Source organism: Rissa tridactyla, chromosome 1 (assembly GCF_028500815.1).
Source record: "Rissa tridactyla isolate bRisTri1 chromosome 1, bRisTri1.patW.cur.20221130, whole genome shotgun sequence".
In the NCBI taxonomy this organism is placed as follows: domain Eukaryota; kingdom Metazoa; phylum Chordata; class Aves; order Charadriiformes; family Laridae; genus Rissa; species Rissa tridactyla.
The window spans coordinates 142,167,580-142,185,592 of NC_071466.1; the positions used below are offsets into that span (position 1 = coordinate 142,167,580).

General features: G+C 45.6%; 1 protein-coding gene across 3 annotated transcripts in view; it reads right to left on the bottom strand.

Annotated features, from left to right (window-relative positions):
- Positions 1 to 18,013, bottom strand: part of LOC128902208 (alpha-2-macroglobulin-like protein 1) — a 40,093-nt gene that overhangs the window by 14,698 nt on the left and 7,382 nt on the right. For all 3 annotated transcript variants that reach the window (XM_054184715.1, XM_054184733.1, XM_054184724.1), the window contains 20 exons: positions 14,964 to 14,984; positions 14,265 to 14,424; positions 13,577 to 13,661; positions 13,085 to 13,199; positions 11,699 to 11,807; positions 10,757 to 10,866; positions 9,797 to 9,961; positions 8,335 to 8,562; positions 7,416 to 7,479; positions 6,731 to 6,876; positions 6,018 to 6,164; positions 4,657 to 4,830; positions 2,996 to 3,101; positions 2,309 to 2,417; positions 1,989 to 2,214; positions 1,664 to 1,790; positions 1,403 to 1,524; positions 1,178 to 1,229; positions 773 to 856; positions 27 to 203 (listed from right to left, as the gene is read on the bottom strand). In XM_054184715.1, coding sequence (XP_054040690.1) covers positions 27 to 203; positions 773 to 856; positions 1,178 to 1,229; positions 1,403 to 1,524; positions 1,664 to 1,790; positions 1,989 to 2,214; positions 2,309 to 2,417; positions 2,996 to 3,101; positions 4,657 to 4,830; positions 6,018 to 6,164; positions 6,731 to 6,876; positions 7,416 to 7,479; positions 8,335 to 8,562; positions 9,797 to 9,961; positions 10,757 to 10,866; positions 11,699 to 11,807; positions 13,085 to 13,199; positions 13,577 to 13,661; positions 14,265 to 14,424; positions 14,964 to 14,984 — 2,527 coding nt within the window. The remainder of the gene's footprint in view (positions 1 to 26; positions 204 to 772; positions 857 to 1,177; positions 1,230 to 1,402; positions 1,525 to 1,663; positions 1,791 to 1,988; positions 2,215 to 2,308; positions 2,418 to 2,995; positions 3,102 to 4,656; positions 4,831 to 6,017; positions 6,165 to 6,730; positions 6,877 to 7,415; positions 7,480 to 8,334; positions 8,563 to 9,796; positions 9,962 to 10,756; positions 10,867 to 11,698; positions 11,808 to 13,084; positions 13,200 to 13,576; positions 13,662 to 14,264; positions 14,425 to 14,963; positions 14,985 to 18,013) is intronic.

Consider the following 18,013-nt stretch of genomic DNA (forward strand, 5'->3'; position numbering starts at 1 on the left):
GCAGAAGGAAGAAGGATGATGTTTACCTGTTCTCAGGAATATCAGTGCTTTATCTTCAATTTCTGGGTCCAGTTGTTTAGTCTTATTCAAGTACTGGAGTATGAAGATGTTTGGTGCAAACTGAACCATGTTCTGTTCACCACAGCCAAAGGGCAGGTCTAGCAGGTGGTCTAAATTTTGAAGTGCTGGGCCCATGATGTCCCCTTAAGTTTGAGGTGCAGGGTCAGGAGAAAGGAAAAGCACAGAAATTCAGCAGTATGAAATGAAGGGACTGCTGCCTTCTCTAAGCTCTACTGGGATCCTGGAAAAGAGCCAGCGCCTCACTGAACGGAGATGATTAAGATTTCTGCTGACCCCTCCTGGATTAGTCCAGCACAGAAAGGGAAGACATCATGATTCTGGGACAAGGGAGGGAATGTGAAGATGAGGGAATCTGAAGAAAGGTGAAGAGAGTTGTCATTCCTGAGTGGGTATCTAGGAGGGAGAAGAATTATAGAGGTTAGGTGGAAATCTGCAGGCGTGGTTTTGGTTCACTTAGGTGGATTGCAGTGAGAGAAGTCAGAGGAGATATCCCGCCATTTGGGGATCACCCAGGATCATTCTTTATGAGAGGAATAAATATTGAAAAAGATTACTTGATCCACATTTCTGAGGCCAACATCACACTCCTACAGTTTATCTCATGAGGAACTGGGTTGATACATCATTAAGGCCAAAGCGCTGTGCAAACTCTTCCCACTGGGGACCCAAGAGCAGGGAAAGCCTTTCTCACCAATCACAGACAAAGTGGCTCGGCCAGATCCCTCCAGCACTTCTGCAGGTAGTGTCAGGGAGAAATCTTCGGAGACAGCGTTATCTGAGGAAGGCAGAACCCAGAAATTTATCCCATGGAAGAAGTATCACACATAAGTGTAACATCCCAAGGAGACCCAGCTGAGACTTAGTGTGACATTGAGTCACAGCAGCCAAGGCTCGCAAAGAAATTCCTCGAGACAGGAAACTTTGCCAGGTAGAAGACAGACATGGACAAAATATAACGCTTCTTCTCCCAGGCGGGAATGGTGCCACCAGCACTTGCTCTCTGACAAATTCCCTCCACCTCTGGGTATTTACAGTAGCCCTGTCCCTTCCATCTTGCTCTCATGATCAACAGTAGTCAGGGATTTTTGTCCCATACCTGCAGCACAGAGAAAGGCGTTTTGGGTCTTTTCTTGTGACACACCTCCTGGCTGCAGATAGAGATAGAGCAGTTTAGATAGGGAAGGCAGGAGAGGAAGTCACCCTGCCTCAGCAGACTTCTCTGCTTCCAAGAAGGGGCTAAACTTCCTCTTAGCATCTTGTTAACTGCCTCAGGGGATGACCCACTGTCCCCAGGTGTTCTCTACTCAGAGGTGTGACTAACCTTCACAAGCAGAGGTTTTATCACTGTGTCTCTCTCTCCTTGCAAAGGTGTCACAGCAATCCTGTTAGCACACAGATCGTGTGAATCTTCTGCCACGCTGCTCACCGTGACATTCACTTTGCCTGCAGGGAGCACGGGGACACATTGCTGAGCACTTGCGGCAGACAGCTGTGCCTATGGGCATCAGGAGCAGACATGCAGAGGCAGGGAAATCTCACTCGTCCACCCACTAGCTGCCACACATCCTCAGCTCCACCTCACCCAGCGTGGTGGCTGTCACATTCCACTCAAAGGTTTTTGCTTCATTGGTGCAGAGGCAGCTGGTGAACTGGCAGCCTGGACAGGCATTCACCTTTAGTTCTGGGGTCTCTGTGAGGGTGGTGCGCACCTGAATGTGGTGGGGTGTACAAGCACACATTGACGTAGCATTAGTACCAGGCACTGCACAAAGGAGCAAACACCATGGGTCATGAAGCACGAGGCTGTGGTTTGTGGCCCATATCTAGGGCTCCCGAGAAGCTCATAGCTTATCTCTGGGCTCAAGCTTTTGGTCCGACAGAGGCCATGTGATTCAGAGAATACTCACCTGGATGCAGTCCTTGAGGTAGTTGAAGACAGTGGCTTTTAGGCTGAAAGTCTCTCCTTGGATCACAGAGTACGGCAGTGACAGTTCTACAAAGAAAGGCTGGAAGACCCTAAGAGTAGCCAGAGGAGAGAACCCAAAGCCAATATCAGCAACACAGAAGGTGTTGGCATTCCATTCTGTGATGGTGTCAGGTACAGCAACTTGGAGAGATGCTTGCCCCTCATCCCTACAGGAGGAAGACAATGAGGAGAACTTGCTCAGAAGCAATCAGAAGCCTCCAGGCGTCTCTCTGGGGAAGGCAGGTAGAAGCTGTTACCAACCCAACGGAGACCAAATCCCAAATCCAGGTCTCTGGGAAAAGTGTCCGTGGTTTTGGATTCTTCGTGTTATCAGAATGAGGTGCAGAATCACCACGGCTAACATGATTTTCTGCAGAAAAGCAAGTGATACCTCAGAAAACAGCATATGTAGCTACGGGTGAAATTAGTTCTTCATTCACAGGCAATCTAACACAAACCGTGAACGCTTTGTGACACAGAACAAGAGTCATGCAAAGACAACAAGGGTTGTCATCTCAGTGAGAATCTGACACGGTGTCTGTATCTTTGGGGAACACAGCCTTAGGGAGACAAAGTTGGATGGAGTTTAGCCTGAGGTTCAGTCCAACAGATCCAGCAAGTTTGGTCTGGATCCAGGGGGAGACAGCATGCTCAAATGAAGTCGCTCTACATTTTCTGTGAAGAGCACAGAACACAGGGACAGCCAATATGCACATGACATTTGCAATCTCATGTCAATATGCAGAGCCAATATGCACATGCACAGGGATTTGAGCTTTTATCTGTGATTTATAAATCAGGTCCATTGAACTGGACACAAGCTTTGTTCCTCTCATACACAAACAAGAGACATAGCAGAGTGAAAGTCAGCTTTCTCAGCTGCAGGCTGGCCAGAACTGGGAGAGGACAGACACTTCAGGCAAGGAGATGGACGCATCCATTCTTTACCAACAACATTTTCTTTTCCAGAATACATCTTTTTCTCAAAGCCTGGTCGCATACAGGAAACTGGTTTCTTGATTCTAGTATTGATTAATATTTTCATGCGCAATTTCTGGGAAAAGAGTGAAGAGAGTAAATCAATGATAAATAAAAGGGAACGGTGAATGTTGAAAACATCTCATGATAGCAGGTATGATAGTGAGGCTGGTGGTAGCTGAAACACTTTAAAATGCTGCTTTTTTATATACACATACATGGATTTACAGGCTCAGACTCTGGGCAATGCACGAGGAATGAAAACCAGCTTCTGGGGAATACTGGGGCCAATTATTACATTTCATAAAAGTAAATTTCAACAAGATCTGCCCTTCATATTCCTGACCCTAATAATGAGCCAGAGTCAAATGTCATATAACCCATGAAAAATTTAAGAGAAAAAAAATAATTAAGCTTTAAGTCTCCGCACAGTTTTAGAATGGAAAGATCTGACTGGCTGTTTGTTTACACACAACCATTCTTACAAAGGTTAGTACCAGTCCTGGCTTCGAAAACTAGCGGGGGAGCTCGGTCACAACTTAGTATAGATTCTGCTTTTGTGTGAATGAGAGTCAGACTCTCAGGGCCTGTGATTCACAAGGTGGAAACACTGGACTGAATGCGCCCTCATGTGCGTGGACTGAGAAGAAGATATCACACCAAACGAACGCATTTGATCCTGTGAGCAATCTTCGCTTTCATTTAATGGTCTGCGAGTCACTGAGAACTCTTCTACTTTCTTAAAGTGCCAAACCCTTCATGGGCCTTCGTGAGAGCTTGTCTATGCCTGTGGACTTAGTCATATGCCGCAGGACAGTCATCTGTTACAGGATCACTAATAACTGAGATATAGTGGGATCTTCTTTAACTAGCATCTGACGTAGTCTAGGAGTAAGCATCTGGAAGACAGCAGAGTGCCATGCCTTTGGGTGGAACCAGGGTCTGCATTTTTAAGCTAGAGTTCTGTCAGCCTGAGAAGCCCATGCAACTCAGAATCCATTTGGGGTTGGTTTTGGCGTGTTGTTACCCTCTTCTCCTATTTTGAGGTGATTTTACTTGCACATATTTCTTTAAACAGCATTCTGTCAGAAGCAGCACTACTTGGGTTTCAGTTAGCAGGCATATTGTTAATCTTTTTCTGGCTTTTGTGCTTGTTAGCAGATTAGCTTGTGTTGTCATTTGTCTTGACAGTTAGCTTTAAAGCCAAATTGTGAAGGACTGCTTTGTAGTAAAAATGCTTTGAGAAGTAAGAAGAGACTCAATGAAACACAAAGAATTTTGCAAATAACATAATAGCCAAACAGCTATTGGTCAAAATATGGTGCGGTGCTCAGGTCTTACTGAGATATTCTTGCCGCTCCTCCTTTGTAGATATGGTAGCCTAAACTAACTTTGTTCATTTTTACACTGTCTTTTCCTACTCAGGTGTTTTGCACTATGCTTACTCATAAGTTTCATCTTTCCCCATGGTCCCTGAACGAGCGTGGCTACACTGAAGAACAGGGTACGGATGACTTGTAGCAATGAAAGCCAGGGCAGCTGAAGTTTGCTGAGGGCAAATTCTTGTAGGCATTCAAGATGACATACTGGCAGCCACTGGCTCAGGAAAAGTTTGGTGCAGTTGTAGATACCTTAAACAGATTAAAGACATCAGCTTCACTTTGGTACCATGGTGCTCCCATCCGAGTCTTTTTGTGGAGACTGGACTTCTGGGGCAGACAAGGGTATGCCTCAAAGTCTTCCAAGTGATAAGGGAACCCTCGCCCTCCAATTGCAAAGCTGTCATCAAAGACCTCCTCATACAGCTGCAATGGAAAAACAGAGGTCTTCATAAGGAACTGGCCAACAAGCATGTGTATGGGTCAAATATTTGGATTGTAGCCCTCTATTATACTTTGTAAAGATTTGCAGTTGAGGAAGTTGGCACTGGCCTGGCTTATACTGAAGGACGTGAAGCCCAAGGAGTGGGGGTAGGCAAGTAGCTCTTAGTCTGCAGACTTTCATCTCTGACAGTTCAATCCTTTTAACTCTAGGGTATAAGATTGGGATAAAAACACATGATTCAGTTTGAGCACAAGGCATTGGCACACCTGACTTACATATTTAATGATTACTACTTTATATGCCTGTTAGTAGATGATGCAAGTGCTCTGCACTAGAACAGCATTCCTGTAAAATGGAACATGAGATCACATTGTGAGTTCCATCTACAGGTGCAGCAAGTCTCCCTGGATTTGGTGACGCTTCTTTGTAACAGTCTGGCCTCCTATAATTTACCTTACAACTTTTCATGAGGCATATACATATGTATTATCTCTGGTATACATCCTGGAGTTATGTTGGGATTTTCAATTCTTGCAGTATTTTTGTTCTAAGTTGTAAGTTCATTCCTCTGAAACACACAGCTGCTTTCGGGTGAGTTTCTTCAACCCTTCTAGATTCTCAGAATGCACCCAGGTGCCAACAAAATCCTAACCACTTTTCACCAGCCACCGTGTGCACTGAGTGCTGTCCCCTAGCTACTGTTTTCCAAAGAACTGCTCAGGTGCTCAGCCATCTGTCATATGGTTACAATTCAGCAATGTTTGGGGCAGAGGGATAGGAGGACCCTACTGGGGCAAAATTCAGTTTCAAAGGTTTAGCCTCACTGCCTGGTGGAAGATAGAGGAGCAGAGAGAAGGTGGATGCGAGGAAAGCTGCTAAGCACTCTCCCTCCAAGTGGAAAGCACCAGCACCTCTCTGAAGCTCCTCTCCCTGCCTGCCCCTGCAGCGCAGTGTGGTGTCCACCACTCCCCAGGCAGAGGTCCACAGTGCAGGGCTGATGCATGAGGAACATGATCACCACATGCTCAGAAGAGGCTGAGGAGGGGGAATGCCAGGGCATCCACCTAACACTGCAGCCATGTCCTGGGACAGACTATGGGCTTCCTCCCACAAATGCATGGAGAGAGAAGGACACACTAGGGTCTTGGTCACGGCAGGCCGCACTCACTGTGTTTGCTGTTAGGGTATTGTTATTTTTCAAGAGGACACTCTTGTCAACAGCTTCGACAGAGCACAGGGACCCTGGAGCTGCCTTGAGGTCCAGACTGACTTTTGACCCAGGGACTTCCTCCTTGCGCGAGAAGTCCAGTGCCACCTGTAAAAGAAGACAGAGTCAGGGGGCTTATTGTTGGAGAGTGGGACTCTGTGACTCTCGGGTGTCTGGGCAGCAGAGGGAAAGACAGAGAATAAGGTAGCAAAGGGGGCTGAGATGCTGAGACAGGCCCTTCTGGAAACCCATTGGGAAGGTTCCTGGGGCTGCAGTGTGTACAGCCCGGCCAGCATTCCCCTACCACCACACATCCACCACCCTCTGATCCAGAGCTATCACAAGGATCTAAGCAGGCAGGCTTCTCTTTTGTGTTAGGGAGAGCACAGGGGACAGTGTGTTCCCAAGTCACGGGGAATGGGGGAAGAAAACAGAGTTCAAGGAGGGACCTGGTTTACTCCTTGGGAAAGGCTTGGCAGCTGGTGTCAGGGAGGGCAGGACTATGAATTCAGGGAAGAAGGAGGTTGCCTGTTTTGTTTCCCAGACAAAAATACTGGGCATCTGGTTTGGCGTGTACCCAGCTTATACCACTTGGCTGGGGATAAAACAGGACCAGGAACCACAGTAGGTCAGAGCACATCAATGATGCCATCACACTCTGTGTTTCTACTCACCTTGTGTCTAAAGCATTTTTCTACTTCAAACTCTTCCACATCAGCCACCACCTCTCCATCCAAGAAGACTGCATACAGTAGAATCTTGATGTCAGGGAGGAAGTCATTACCAATAGTCAGAGTCAATGAGAAGGAGCCCTGCAGATCTGTACAAGATACAAGCAAGGAAGAGGTGGAAAACATTCAATTGAATCAACTCATTGGTGTAGGACACACAATAAGAATCAAAAGAGAGAATTTAATAATTTCTGTCTCTAGATAAGAACATCCCATGCAGACACTGATAAAGGTTAACAATAAACCCAGGATACTGGCCACATCTTTGGCTCAAAGTTGGCAAAAATATTCCTCTTCCCTACTGCACCTTAGGGTGCAGTTGGTTGCCTTAAACAGGCAAGCTACACAAATTTTGTATCTTCTCCAAAAATACAAGCTAGCAGTAAAGTCATAAGCTTGGATATTAGATCAATTAGACAATGCAGAAGAAGGACAGTCACCTAGAAGGACACTAAACTGCATACGAGAGGAGATTGTGTTGGTCTAATGAAGTGTAACACCATAAGAACTCAGTTCAATAGCTCCCACCCGTGGATAAGAATAACACTTGCAAAGATTGTCACCGGATAGCGGTTGCACTTTTCTGGGATGTGTTATGAGGCACTTAACTTCATGCCATTCTACTCACTCTCCTGCTGGAGAATTCGCACCTTCTTCTCTCCACTGAAAAGGATCTTGCCTTTTGCTATCACCTGAAGACCAAAGAGAAGAGCCATTCAACAGCCTGAATTCTGAAGGCGTGGGGAGAGTTGGAAAAGCACAAGAGAAGAGAGACAGATGTCTGCAGATGTTGCCACAGAAGTTCCTCTGGCAGGGCGTGACCTAAAGAGCTCTGCAGCAGAGATGGTGATAGCATAGCTGGGAAGGTACTTGAGAGGTGTTGGTTAGGCAACGAGAAGACATGGCTGCTTGCAAAGCCAGAGTTACATCTGAAGCTAAAGAGCAGTTGCTCTTAAGCCTCAGTGAACTCTGATCTTCACATTACTAGGGTACAGTATGTTTTGACTGTATGAATAAGCCCAGTTCAGTAACCAAGACAGCCATAACCTCTCAGCTAGGCTGTACTCGCACTCTTGATTTGGACTCAGTTTCTTGAAAGTGGACTTCATCAAAACACGATTACATACCTCTAAAGTGCATCAAGGCCCTGTGCAATTTCAAGACTTTTATTGTAAAGACACAGGCCAGAGGAGGTCAGCTGCTCCAGAGCTTGCCTCTTAGTTCACAGACAGGTGGAAGTCTGGGGCATACTTGCTGGGCAGAAACCAGGCTAGGCCTCCACTGTCACCCATATGAACATAATAGAAAGTAGGGTGAACGGCAGGCATTTATCACCCAAGCTTATGTCAAGGCACTCCTAACAAAGCAAAGCAGCTGGGGTCTAGGAGCAGGTCCAGGAACTGGAAAACAGGAGGACGTCTGGGGAGAACAAAACTCACAAACTGATTTATACCGGCCTGGGAGCAGCTTACCCTTTCTCGTGAGTATCTATGTGCTATGTGAGAAGGATAAAGTACCAGTAAGGATCATCTGTCTTCTGTGCTCACCAAGTAGTGGAAATCAATGTGGTCTGCATCAGAGCTGAGTTTATTTTGGTCAAGGATATAATCCACCTGCACTTCGTGCTCTTGGTCACAGGGCATCACATCGTTCCTGGCCTTTATCTCAAGGAAGCTGTTGCTCTCAGAGTAGAAAGCTTTAAGCCTGCTATCCTCGACTCCTGAGTGACTTTCAGAAGAATTCTGCTCATCATGATTTCTGAGGTTGTAGGAACCCTTCAGAACACAAAAACAGGAGTTGGTAATCAGTATCAAGTGATACAAAGGAGCTTGTACCCCTGCTGAAAACACTTAGTTATTACCTGAGCTGATGGCAGACCACACATCTGTATGCTTAAAATATTCTTTTTTTTATACGGTATTTCACAGTCTCTTATGAGACTTTCTCTTATGAAGTTCTAGAAAAAACCTAGATCAAGTAGATTTGCCCACAATCTCATTTTTCCTCCTTTATCTTTCCACATCCCACATCAGACTTTAACCGAGCACAGCACCTCTGTTTTCAGTTTTTCAGTTTGCATTTCTGGTCAGATGCCCTGAAGCACAACAGGCACCAAACCAGTTTTTTTATGGTGGAGTTCTACTTCTCTCCAGAGAATTTAGGGCTCCACGGACAATAGCCATAAGCGTAGGAACAAGAACTTGAGCCTGTCTCCAGGCTCACTGGGGTCAAAAATCTACCTCCCAGATTACAGAACCTCTGATCACCAAATCCAGCCCAACTGAAATTAGGGCACGTCACCCTGGGTAGACTGAGGGTCTCAGGGAAAAACATTTGGAGCAATGGTTCCAGCCTCTGAGAAACTGGTGGCAATAGGAGATTGTACTGCTTGGGCATGAATCCCACATCAGCTGCAGAAATGAGGATAGCGGGAAGATGGGTATACTGCCAGACTGGTAACAATGAGCTCCAGGTGTAGGATAAGAAGTTGTGAGGAAAAGAAGACAAGTACTTCAAGGTCTGGTATTGAAAGGGGGGTCCAGAGCTACCTCACAAGCTGATGCTGGACAAGCTATGTGCTGCTGCAGGGCACGGGCAGCCACTAGAAGTCGAGCTCAACAGAGACAGGTGTCAACTGCCAGTTCTACTGAGCCACTTCCAACATGTCCCAGAGTGGAGGAAGGGAAGATTTCCTCCTTTTCAGATTCAGTGTTCAGATTAACAGACGTTTTTAGTGGAGTCAAAGGAAGGTGAGGGGAGATACAAAAGATTAGGATCATGCTCCATCTCAGGACAGTAGAGCACCTTTGGTAACCATTTGGCTGAACGGTTGCAGCACAGCCTCCAGTTTCGCTGAGGAGATGGCACTGAAGAGTAATTAAAGATCATTCTACAAATGAGATCAGGAGCCAGAGGACTGTGCTCCAAAACCTCAAATTTCTTCCGCTTTCTATCCCTTTCCTCAGCCTACCTTCTCTTTATCCTCCTTTTCCTGTGGCTGATGCTCACCTTCAGAGAAACCAGTGTGCTGTTCCAGCTGGTGGTATCCAGAGAGAAGTGGACTTCCCCGTTCTCATCTGTGAGGAATGCCAGGTGTGTCTCCTCATCATTGATGTCAACTGTTAGGTAGACCATTTCATTTCTCAGCGGAGACTCGTCACTGTGGCAGAACATCTGCAGAGAAGGGCAGGAAGTTAATACCCCATTGTGCCACACTCCGAGTCACTGCCCATGCTTAATATTAATTGTTTCTATCATTGGGCTTCCTCAGCCCTTCTATCTTTCAGACAGGTTGGAAGGATACAAATACAAGTGTGATGAATACACAAAACCAACAATGTGCAGCTGTTCAGGACTAGAAATAAATGGTAGTGCAACCAAATGAGACACCTACATTGGGGAAAAAAGGTGATTTCCTCAGATCCTGAGCTTTTTCTTGGACAATGCTGGAGGATCCCTGACAATCAGAAACAGTCTTGTCTCCAGCAACTTAACTCTTGCTATTCTTTGCCTTCCTTCATGCTGGGGTTAGTACTGGCCCAGGTGAAAGTGTTTCTAGCCACAACGGGACAGCAGTCCTAACATCACGCAGGGTACGTGAGTCAGAAGTGACTGCCAGTGAACTGATATGCAAGGCTGTAGTGGTTTCTGACGAGTTGCCATGAGCATTTGTCTGAAGGGAATGTTATTTCCCTGCTGGCACCACCCTCATCCCATATGCCTTTTATTGCATAGGCTAGTTTCAGGAGCTACTCCCGTAGAAACCAGCAGAGACTGCGGCTGGCTCCAAAATTCCTGTCCAGGGAATATACTAGGATGAGGAGAAGAAATTACTTCTACAGGAGACTTCACTCATGGTTGCTATGTACCAGCAGAGCAGCAGTTACTTCCCTGGAGACTGTTGCTTTCTGCCTACAGAAGATTAGACCTGTGATGCATTCTCATCAGAGAAGGGATCCATGGTGTTACCTTCCCTGTGTATGGTAGTCCACGTTTGTAGAATGAATGGAGGTTGATAAACTCTATAGACTTCATTCTCGTCGCAATAGGAATTCCAACCGTTTCCATAGTCTCTGCTCCTGGTTGGAGAGATGAGAAATCTGTTAAACCCTAGCAGGGCTCTTAGTGAAGTAGAAGACAAGAAGATGCTTCAACACTATCTACAACATCTACAACCTCTAAATTTAGGAGAGAAAATACATTTTTCTAGGATGTGATTCCCTCAACCTTTCTGGGCCCTCTGCTTCACGACGTGATGCATTGTACCCTGTAAGTACTTATCTCTCTTTATTGAAGATAAACTAAATGACTGTTTAGTTATAGACAGCTACACTGTAGATGCCTAGAAGTGGCCTGAAGGCCACCCCCAGTGTGACAGTTCGAACAAAGAACACCTCCAGCTGCCAGAGATAGGTGCACATTAACACCGATACTGAAAACCTACCTCCTTGTAGTCAGTGTTGTGTCAGACTAAAAGGGAGCAGAACGGGATTCCTCACAGCAGGAGTGTGCATAGGCAGCCCTGTCTCAGGCTTAGGAAAAGAAAGGACAAGAGACTGTGCATGGGTGGGAACTACCTGTCAGGATGGCGCACTACAGTTGGCAAGGACTACAAGGGCTTGTCGCAGAATTTAAAATGGCTAGCCAGGGCTTTGCAACTGGCTGAGGAACACCTTGGTGTCCAGGCAATCACTAAAAAGTTATATACATGCTAGTGGAGATGAAGGGTGGAGAGGATTAGGAAATATGGTAATAATAGATGGAAGACGTAGTAGAATAGAGACCATCATCGTGCCAGAAGACTTGGGAACCCTCAAGTTACTTTTTCAAAAGGAATTCAGCTGCCTCAGAAAGGCCAAAACCAAAGAAGTTGCCTGCAAGGAAAAGAACGTTTCATATATTCTCCAGTACCTGTTCCATCTTCCACCATTTGTCCTATCACAACTATGTAGCTGTCAGTTTCATTGAATTCCAGAGTCTCCGTCTTCACTGTAAAATTAGTGCAGCCATTCTTGTTTGTCTGGAGAAAAAGAGATATGAACAGAAATAAAGAGCATGGTGTGGAGGAAGAGGAGCTGTTTCATAGATGCTGGGCAACAACCCTAAAGAAGTATTTCCAAATACTTGTGGAACAGATGGAAGCTCAAAAATCTATAACTGCAGAAACGCATCATGGATACCTTTGCCAGAGAAGAAAATCGACATGCTTGGATCAGACAGTCACCAAAAAAAAAAAATGGCAGAAAAAAGGGCTTCAAGCAAATCACGTAAGGGTTAATTATGTCACAGACAAACTCAGGAGACTGGATTAAGCCCAGATCGTGCAGCTGAAAGAGTATGAATGTCTTTTCCTGAGCTAAAAGTAACCTGCTCCCTGAATTATATGGTCCCCATGAATAAAGCCTGACAGTGTGGCTTTCCAGTCACGACCATCTCTGTGACATGGCCGTGTTGAACAAGGGCATCCAGCCAGTTACAGATTGCAAGAGCTTTGCCAAGGATGAAGACAGAGACTGAGTACAGCCAGTCTGCCAGAGAGGGGTGGTGGACAAAGTGTTTCTAGCTGTGCCTGCTAAGTTCTCCACAGAACCTTGCGGGGCCTTTTACATGCAATGTGAGAAGGAGCTGGCATTCAGTTGGTGTTTTGCACGGCTAAAACTGCACGGCATTCCAGCTGGAGATATTTTGCTACTGGGTACATTGTAAAAGATGCAGAGATCCAGCTGGATTTTTATATTCTCGCTTGTTGCTGGCTGGTCTGACATTTAGAAATATTTTCTTGTGACTTTCAGGCTGAGCTGCGTCTGAAAGCCATGGGGAAAACTGAGCGTGGATCTTAACCACAAATGTGCAGAAAATGTAACCAGCACGGACATAATCTCAGACAGGAGACTTGCAAGGTCAAGATGACCCATTAACTACATGGATACAGCAAGAAACAGGGCATTAAGCCACAGACCATCTGATGCTCTGATAGCCTGCTTATTGGCGGGAGCAGTCACAGGATTGCATAGAGTATGATACAAACCCTTGGGATCAGAGGGATACAGACCCCAGAGGTCATTACTTACACAGAGTTTACACCTTCTCCTGAAACACTGAGTCAGATATGGGCAGGTGGAGCCCAAGTGATAGAGTCACAGCAAGAGGAATCAATGGTCTGATCAGGACTCACAAGCGGGAATACACCACATTAATCTGGTTGGTGCACATCAGAGGTGCATTGAGGCAGGTTAAGAGGACAGGCCGTACATTTCCAGCAGGATATACTTTCCACTTTCCTATTTGTTCACATACCCAGCTGCTTTGCTTCCTCATCTGAGTAGAATTTGCTAAATTGCCTTCCAAGAACTGGTATGCTGTGACAAAAGTAATATCTGTTTTCCCTTGAACGGGCTTCCCAAAGGTATACCTGTGTCAAAGGGGAGAAACATTCACCTGAAGACTGGCCACTTCAGCAGAAATATTGATCCAAACCATCCCCCACCCTCATTGGGGGGAAGTGGAACCCGGGAGAGCTTTGTACCTTGTTTGCTCAGGAACTTCAGCTTGTCTCTTAAGATCAGTTTGCATCCCTCTCCACCCACTATTCCCAGCATTCTTAGTCTCCTTCAGCCTCACGGTAAATGACCAGGTGTGAGAAGGACCCCATTCCAGAGACTGATCTGACTCCTCCAAACACAGGGTAATGCAAGAACATCATACTGGAAGGCCACTTCTCAGCTATGGGCAATCTGGATGTGATTGTGGAGTTGAAAGCCAGAGATCACGACAGTATCATGTACTCACTTGCCGCAGACCGTCAGCTGAAATTCTTCATCCACTGTAGTGATAAATGGAGGGTGCTCAATATTTATTTCAAATTTTTTCAGCACTGCATAGAAGAGAGGAAGATAAAGATGGAGGCAAAAAAGCAGAGTATGGGCACTGACTGTAAATTCTGTTACAGCTGCAGTCCAGGTGGGCGGAGAGACAGTAATGTCCCCAGTTGTTCAACACCATGCTGCAATAGGGTCCAGCCACACCACTCTCTTTTTGCTGCTACAATTGCACATGAGATTGCTTTCTACTCGAGCTCAGTGAAGCATAAACATTTTAAATGGTACAGGGTTTTGTCCTCACCTACATCACTGCAACTGAATGAGACTAAAACATGATGCTGCATCCTACTATAACAGCTGACTGGAGTGGATAGTAAACCTAGCTTAGAAGAGGGTAACAATGGGCAGCAGAATGCGCTCATCACGGGGCTTAGCCGCAGCTAGAACGAGATGTCAGACCACAGCCTCTCCTTTGTACCCTATGCAGCTGCAGAACCTCCAGCCCAGCATGAGATGTGAGCACAGACCCATCTGTCCCTGTCCCCAGTCTGCTGTTCTCCCAGGGGAAAAGGTCTGATGAACATGGCTACATCGCCCGGCTGTCTTTTCCATCTACCCACACAGCTTTTCCCTCACCTCTGTTGTCTGAGTCTCACCATATTCATCAACATTGAAGGTTTTTTCAGCCATATCTTGATCCACTGAGATGGTATACTCTCCAAGGGGCGCTTCAGAGGCCAGGGGGAAGGATAGATCCACAATGCCGTGTCTTGACTTTACGTTCAGCCACTCAGCAATCCGGTTATATTCAGGATCCTATTTGGGAAAGGACATGCAGAGCCACCAAGTCACACTGAGAGCATGAGTACCTGGTGGATGCAGCCATACTCAGGCACAAGAAGCCACTACAAGGGCTTATCCTTGCCCCAGTAGAGAGGATGCCAGATCACCGTGTGAGATTCCTGCTCCTCCCTCCAGCATCTTTTTACTGAACTTTTGAATTGCAAAGGCTGCCAATAACACCAAAGCTACCGGGAAGTGCCGTAACACCATAACACCGCGGGAAAGAGAAGCAGCTGTGCTGCATCTACTGAGCACTTAGCCTTGTGCTTTGTACTCTGTGAAAACAAAGTGTTGGGCAAAGGTTCATTACTGCCTTGCCCCTAGATCAGCTATGTGCATCACAGAGGTGCTAGTCTGAATGAAGAACCCAGGCTGACCCAGTAGACTTCAGCTGAACCTGAACCATAACCATAAACTTGGGAAGTTACATTTGTGGCACAACTGTGCTCAGGAATGAAAGGGCACAGTAGAAGAGGCAGACATCTCTCTTTGGTCAGTTCTTTGTCACTTACCTGCAGCCATATCTGGGAATACTGTAAAAAAAAAAAAAAAAAAGAGAAACACAAGCTCAGTTTTGTACAGAGCAAAACAGCATCCATGTGAAGCAGTATTAATAGCAGTGCCTGATGTGGGACGCTGACCAGAAAGTTTTGCCCCATCCAGACCCCACACTAGGTCTCCTCCTCCCTCTGTGCTATCTTACACTGCAGTCTTTCTCCAAGGGACCACTGGATGAGTGGTTTACTGTCGGCGTGGAAGGCTCGGACAATAACACAGCGACCAATGTGATCAGGTTAATGCCAGTTTATTGCACAGATAGCTCAGTTATTATAGATGTTCTGATTCCGCATCACGCGCCGACAATTTGCTGATTGGTTGCACGAGCTGTGCACGCGGCAAGCAACATATTATAATTGGCTTAAAGCATCTGTCCACGCGGACAATCACCCCTCCTATATCCTGGGTGAAGTTCTACATTTCGCACGCTGAATTCAGCACACTTTCTCATATCTTGTTGGTCTCAGCATTTCTAACATCGCTACAATGTTTTCACATGGCCTTCAAACTAACAAAGCCTACATAGTTGTTAGCAGTTCTTCGGTGCTTGGCCTACATAGTTGTTAGCAGCTCTTCGGTGCTTGGAGTGTTCACAGGATGACCCCTTTGTATTAAAAATCCTCCAACAAATCCCCCTTTTTGTTTTTGAACAATCCAAGCACCTGAAAACATTTTTTCCACAGACACTTCTAAAGATCTTCGTAGACAAGAAAACAAACAAGGTAAAATGATCAGCAATATCATTACAACAATCAAAATTACAAGGCCCTGTTTCAACAAATCTTGTACCCAGCCTGCCAGTCCCCAAGAATTAAACAATTGCTCCAACCACGAATGACCCTGAGTGAGCTTATGCATATTGTGCTGTAACTGGGCTAAGTGGTCATGAATGGAGCGTGAGTGATCAGACAAATTCATACAACACATGCCTTCAAAATCCTCACAACCATGGCCTTGTGCTAACAACAAAAAATCAATAGCAGCACGATTCTGCAGCACAGCATGTCATATACTATCAACATCTGTTAATAAAGCAGAAATCATCTCAGAAGTCAGGTTAAACTGTTTTATACTCCAACAGGCTAGCTTTTCTAGATCTGTTAAAGCCTTAGCTGCAATCACACCTGGAGCTAAAAAGCCTGCAAAAACTTTTGACGGGCGGTCCCAAAACTTGATGTGATCACTGCACTCAGGGGTAAAATCGGTAATCGCTCGTCGTGATCGCCGTGACTGGTTTCTAAGATTAATAAGACTAATCCTGTCAGGAGCAAACAAGGTAAGTCTGCCTAAATAACACGGTCCTCCTACTGTGCGACTAGGAATGCCTCCCCAAGCTCGATCACCACATATCAAAAAATATCCAGGTGGAAGTAGCTTTGGAAAAGATGCATTATTCCAAATCCCTCCATATGATAGTCCTAGGTCAGCACCTTCGTTTTGACAATAATTACTCTTAATAAATGATACAGTAGGAGTAACATTTTGCATACCAGTGAAAGCACCTGTCATCTTAAACCCATAATCTCTTTGTAATACTGAATTTTGTCCTCCCAATTCAATACATCCTAAGCTAAAGTTGCCAATATGCTTGCCAGTATTGTTTCCCACATGATGTCCCACTGCTGGAAGTGACCCCAAAAGATCCAATTCCTGCAAAGGAAAAGGAAATGATCGGTTTAAATGATTAATGAGATGACCTTGAAATAAGGATCCTACTCCTTTTGGACATCAATAGCTGTCTGCAGATCCTCGCAACAGGTTACAAGTGACGTTAACCTGCTCTGATTCTAACAACGAACTATTTGTTAAATTGACTTGGGATACATAGCCTTCAAAGTCCTCCAATCGCAGGAACGGAAAACCAATCAAACATGTTCGGAAAGGATCTGATGGAGTAGCCATGGATAAGCAAAAAGCCGAATTGCCTGTCTGATTTGCCCATGTTACCCATATGTTCTGCCTAGGGGATATGTTTGTAATACCTTCCACTTCTGGTCCCACTAAACCAATAATCATTATCCCAATTATCCAACCCATGTTGCTGCTATGACTTTCCTTTTTGCTTCCAGCCAAATCGCCTTGCACACTTTTTCTTCGTCTTCTCCCACTCTTCCGGTTTTACCTTCCAAATGTGAGGTATTAAAACTTTTCTGCTACATGCCCTGTTAAAATAGCTATACGAACAGCCTGTTGTATTCTTACATACTGAACTTCCAGACAATCCGAACACCAAAACCCTGTCAATCCGGCACGTTGATAAAGTTGCTTCTTCCACTCGTTACACTTACAAAGAACCCACGATTCACATTCTTTACAAACTGGACATATGACAGTTGTCAAGCCTGCGAGAGCCAGAGTGGTGAGGTCACGTGGTCACATCACTGTCTCGCGTTCTACTCTCTTGCGTTTCAGGTTCCCTCCACGGCTTAATCCAACGTGCTGGTACCCATCTTGGACCTTGATCTGTCAAAACACAAACATACCCGCGACCAATCATTTTTATCTCCACTGGACCCTTCCATTGCCCTGATTGCCAATCCTTATACTGTACCCGTACTGGTGTGGTTGCTTGCAAACCAGACCGTAATGACATGTGATGAATCACTATCGGAGGTGAGTCACGTTCTCCAGTTAATTGCAAATAGTTCAATACATATAAAGCTTTTGCAAGGCGTTCTGCAGGAGAAGAGGTAATTTCTCCCCCTTTTTGTTTTTGCAAAAGCGACTTCAATGTAGCGTGTGCACGCTCGACTATGGCCTGTCCTGTGGGAGAATGAGGAATTCCAGTATGTTTACGTATACCCCATAAAGTACAGAATTTAGCAAATCGTTGAGAAACATAAGAAGGTCCATTATCAGTTTTAATTTCCTGGGGTACCCCCAAAACTGCTATAGCTGCACACATATGCTTAATAACATGTTTGGCCGTTTCTCCAGTTTGTGCTGTGGCCCAGATGGCATGCGAATAGGTATCAATGCTTACATGGACATATTTGAGCCGTCC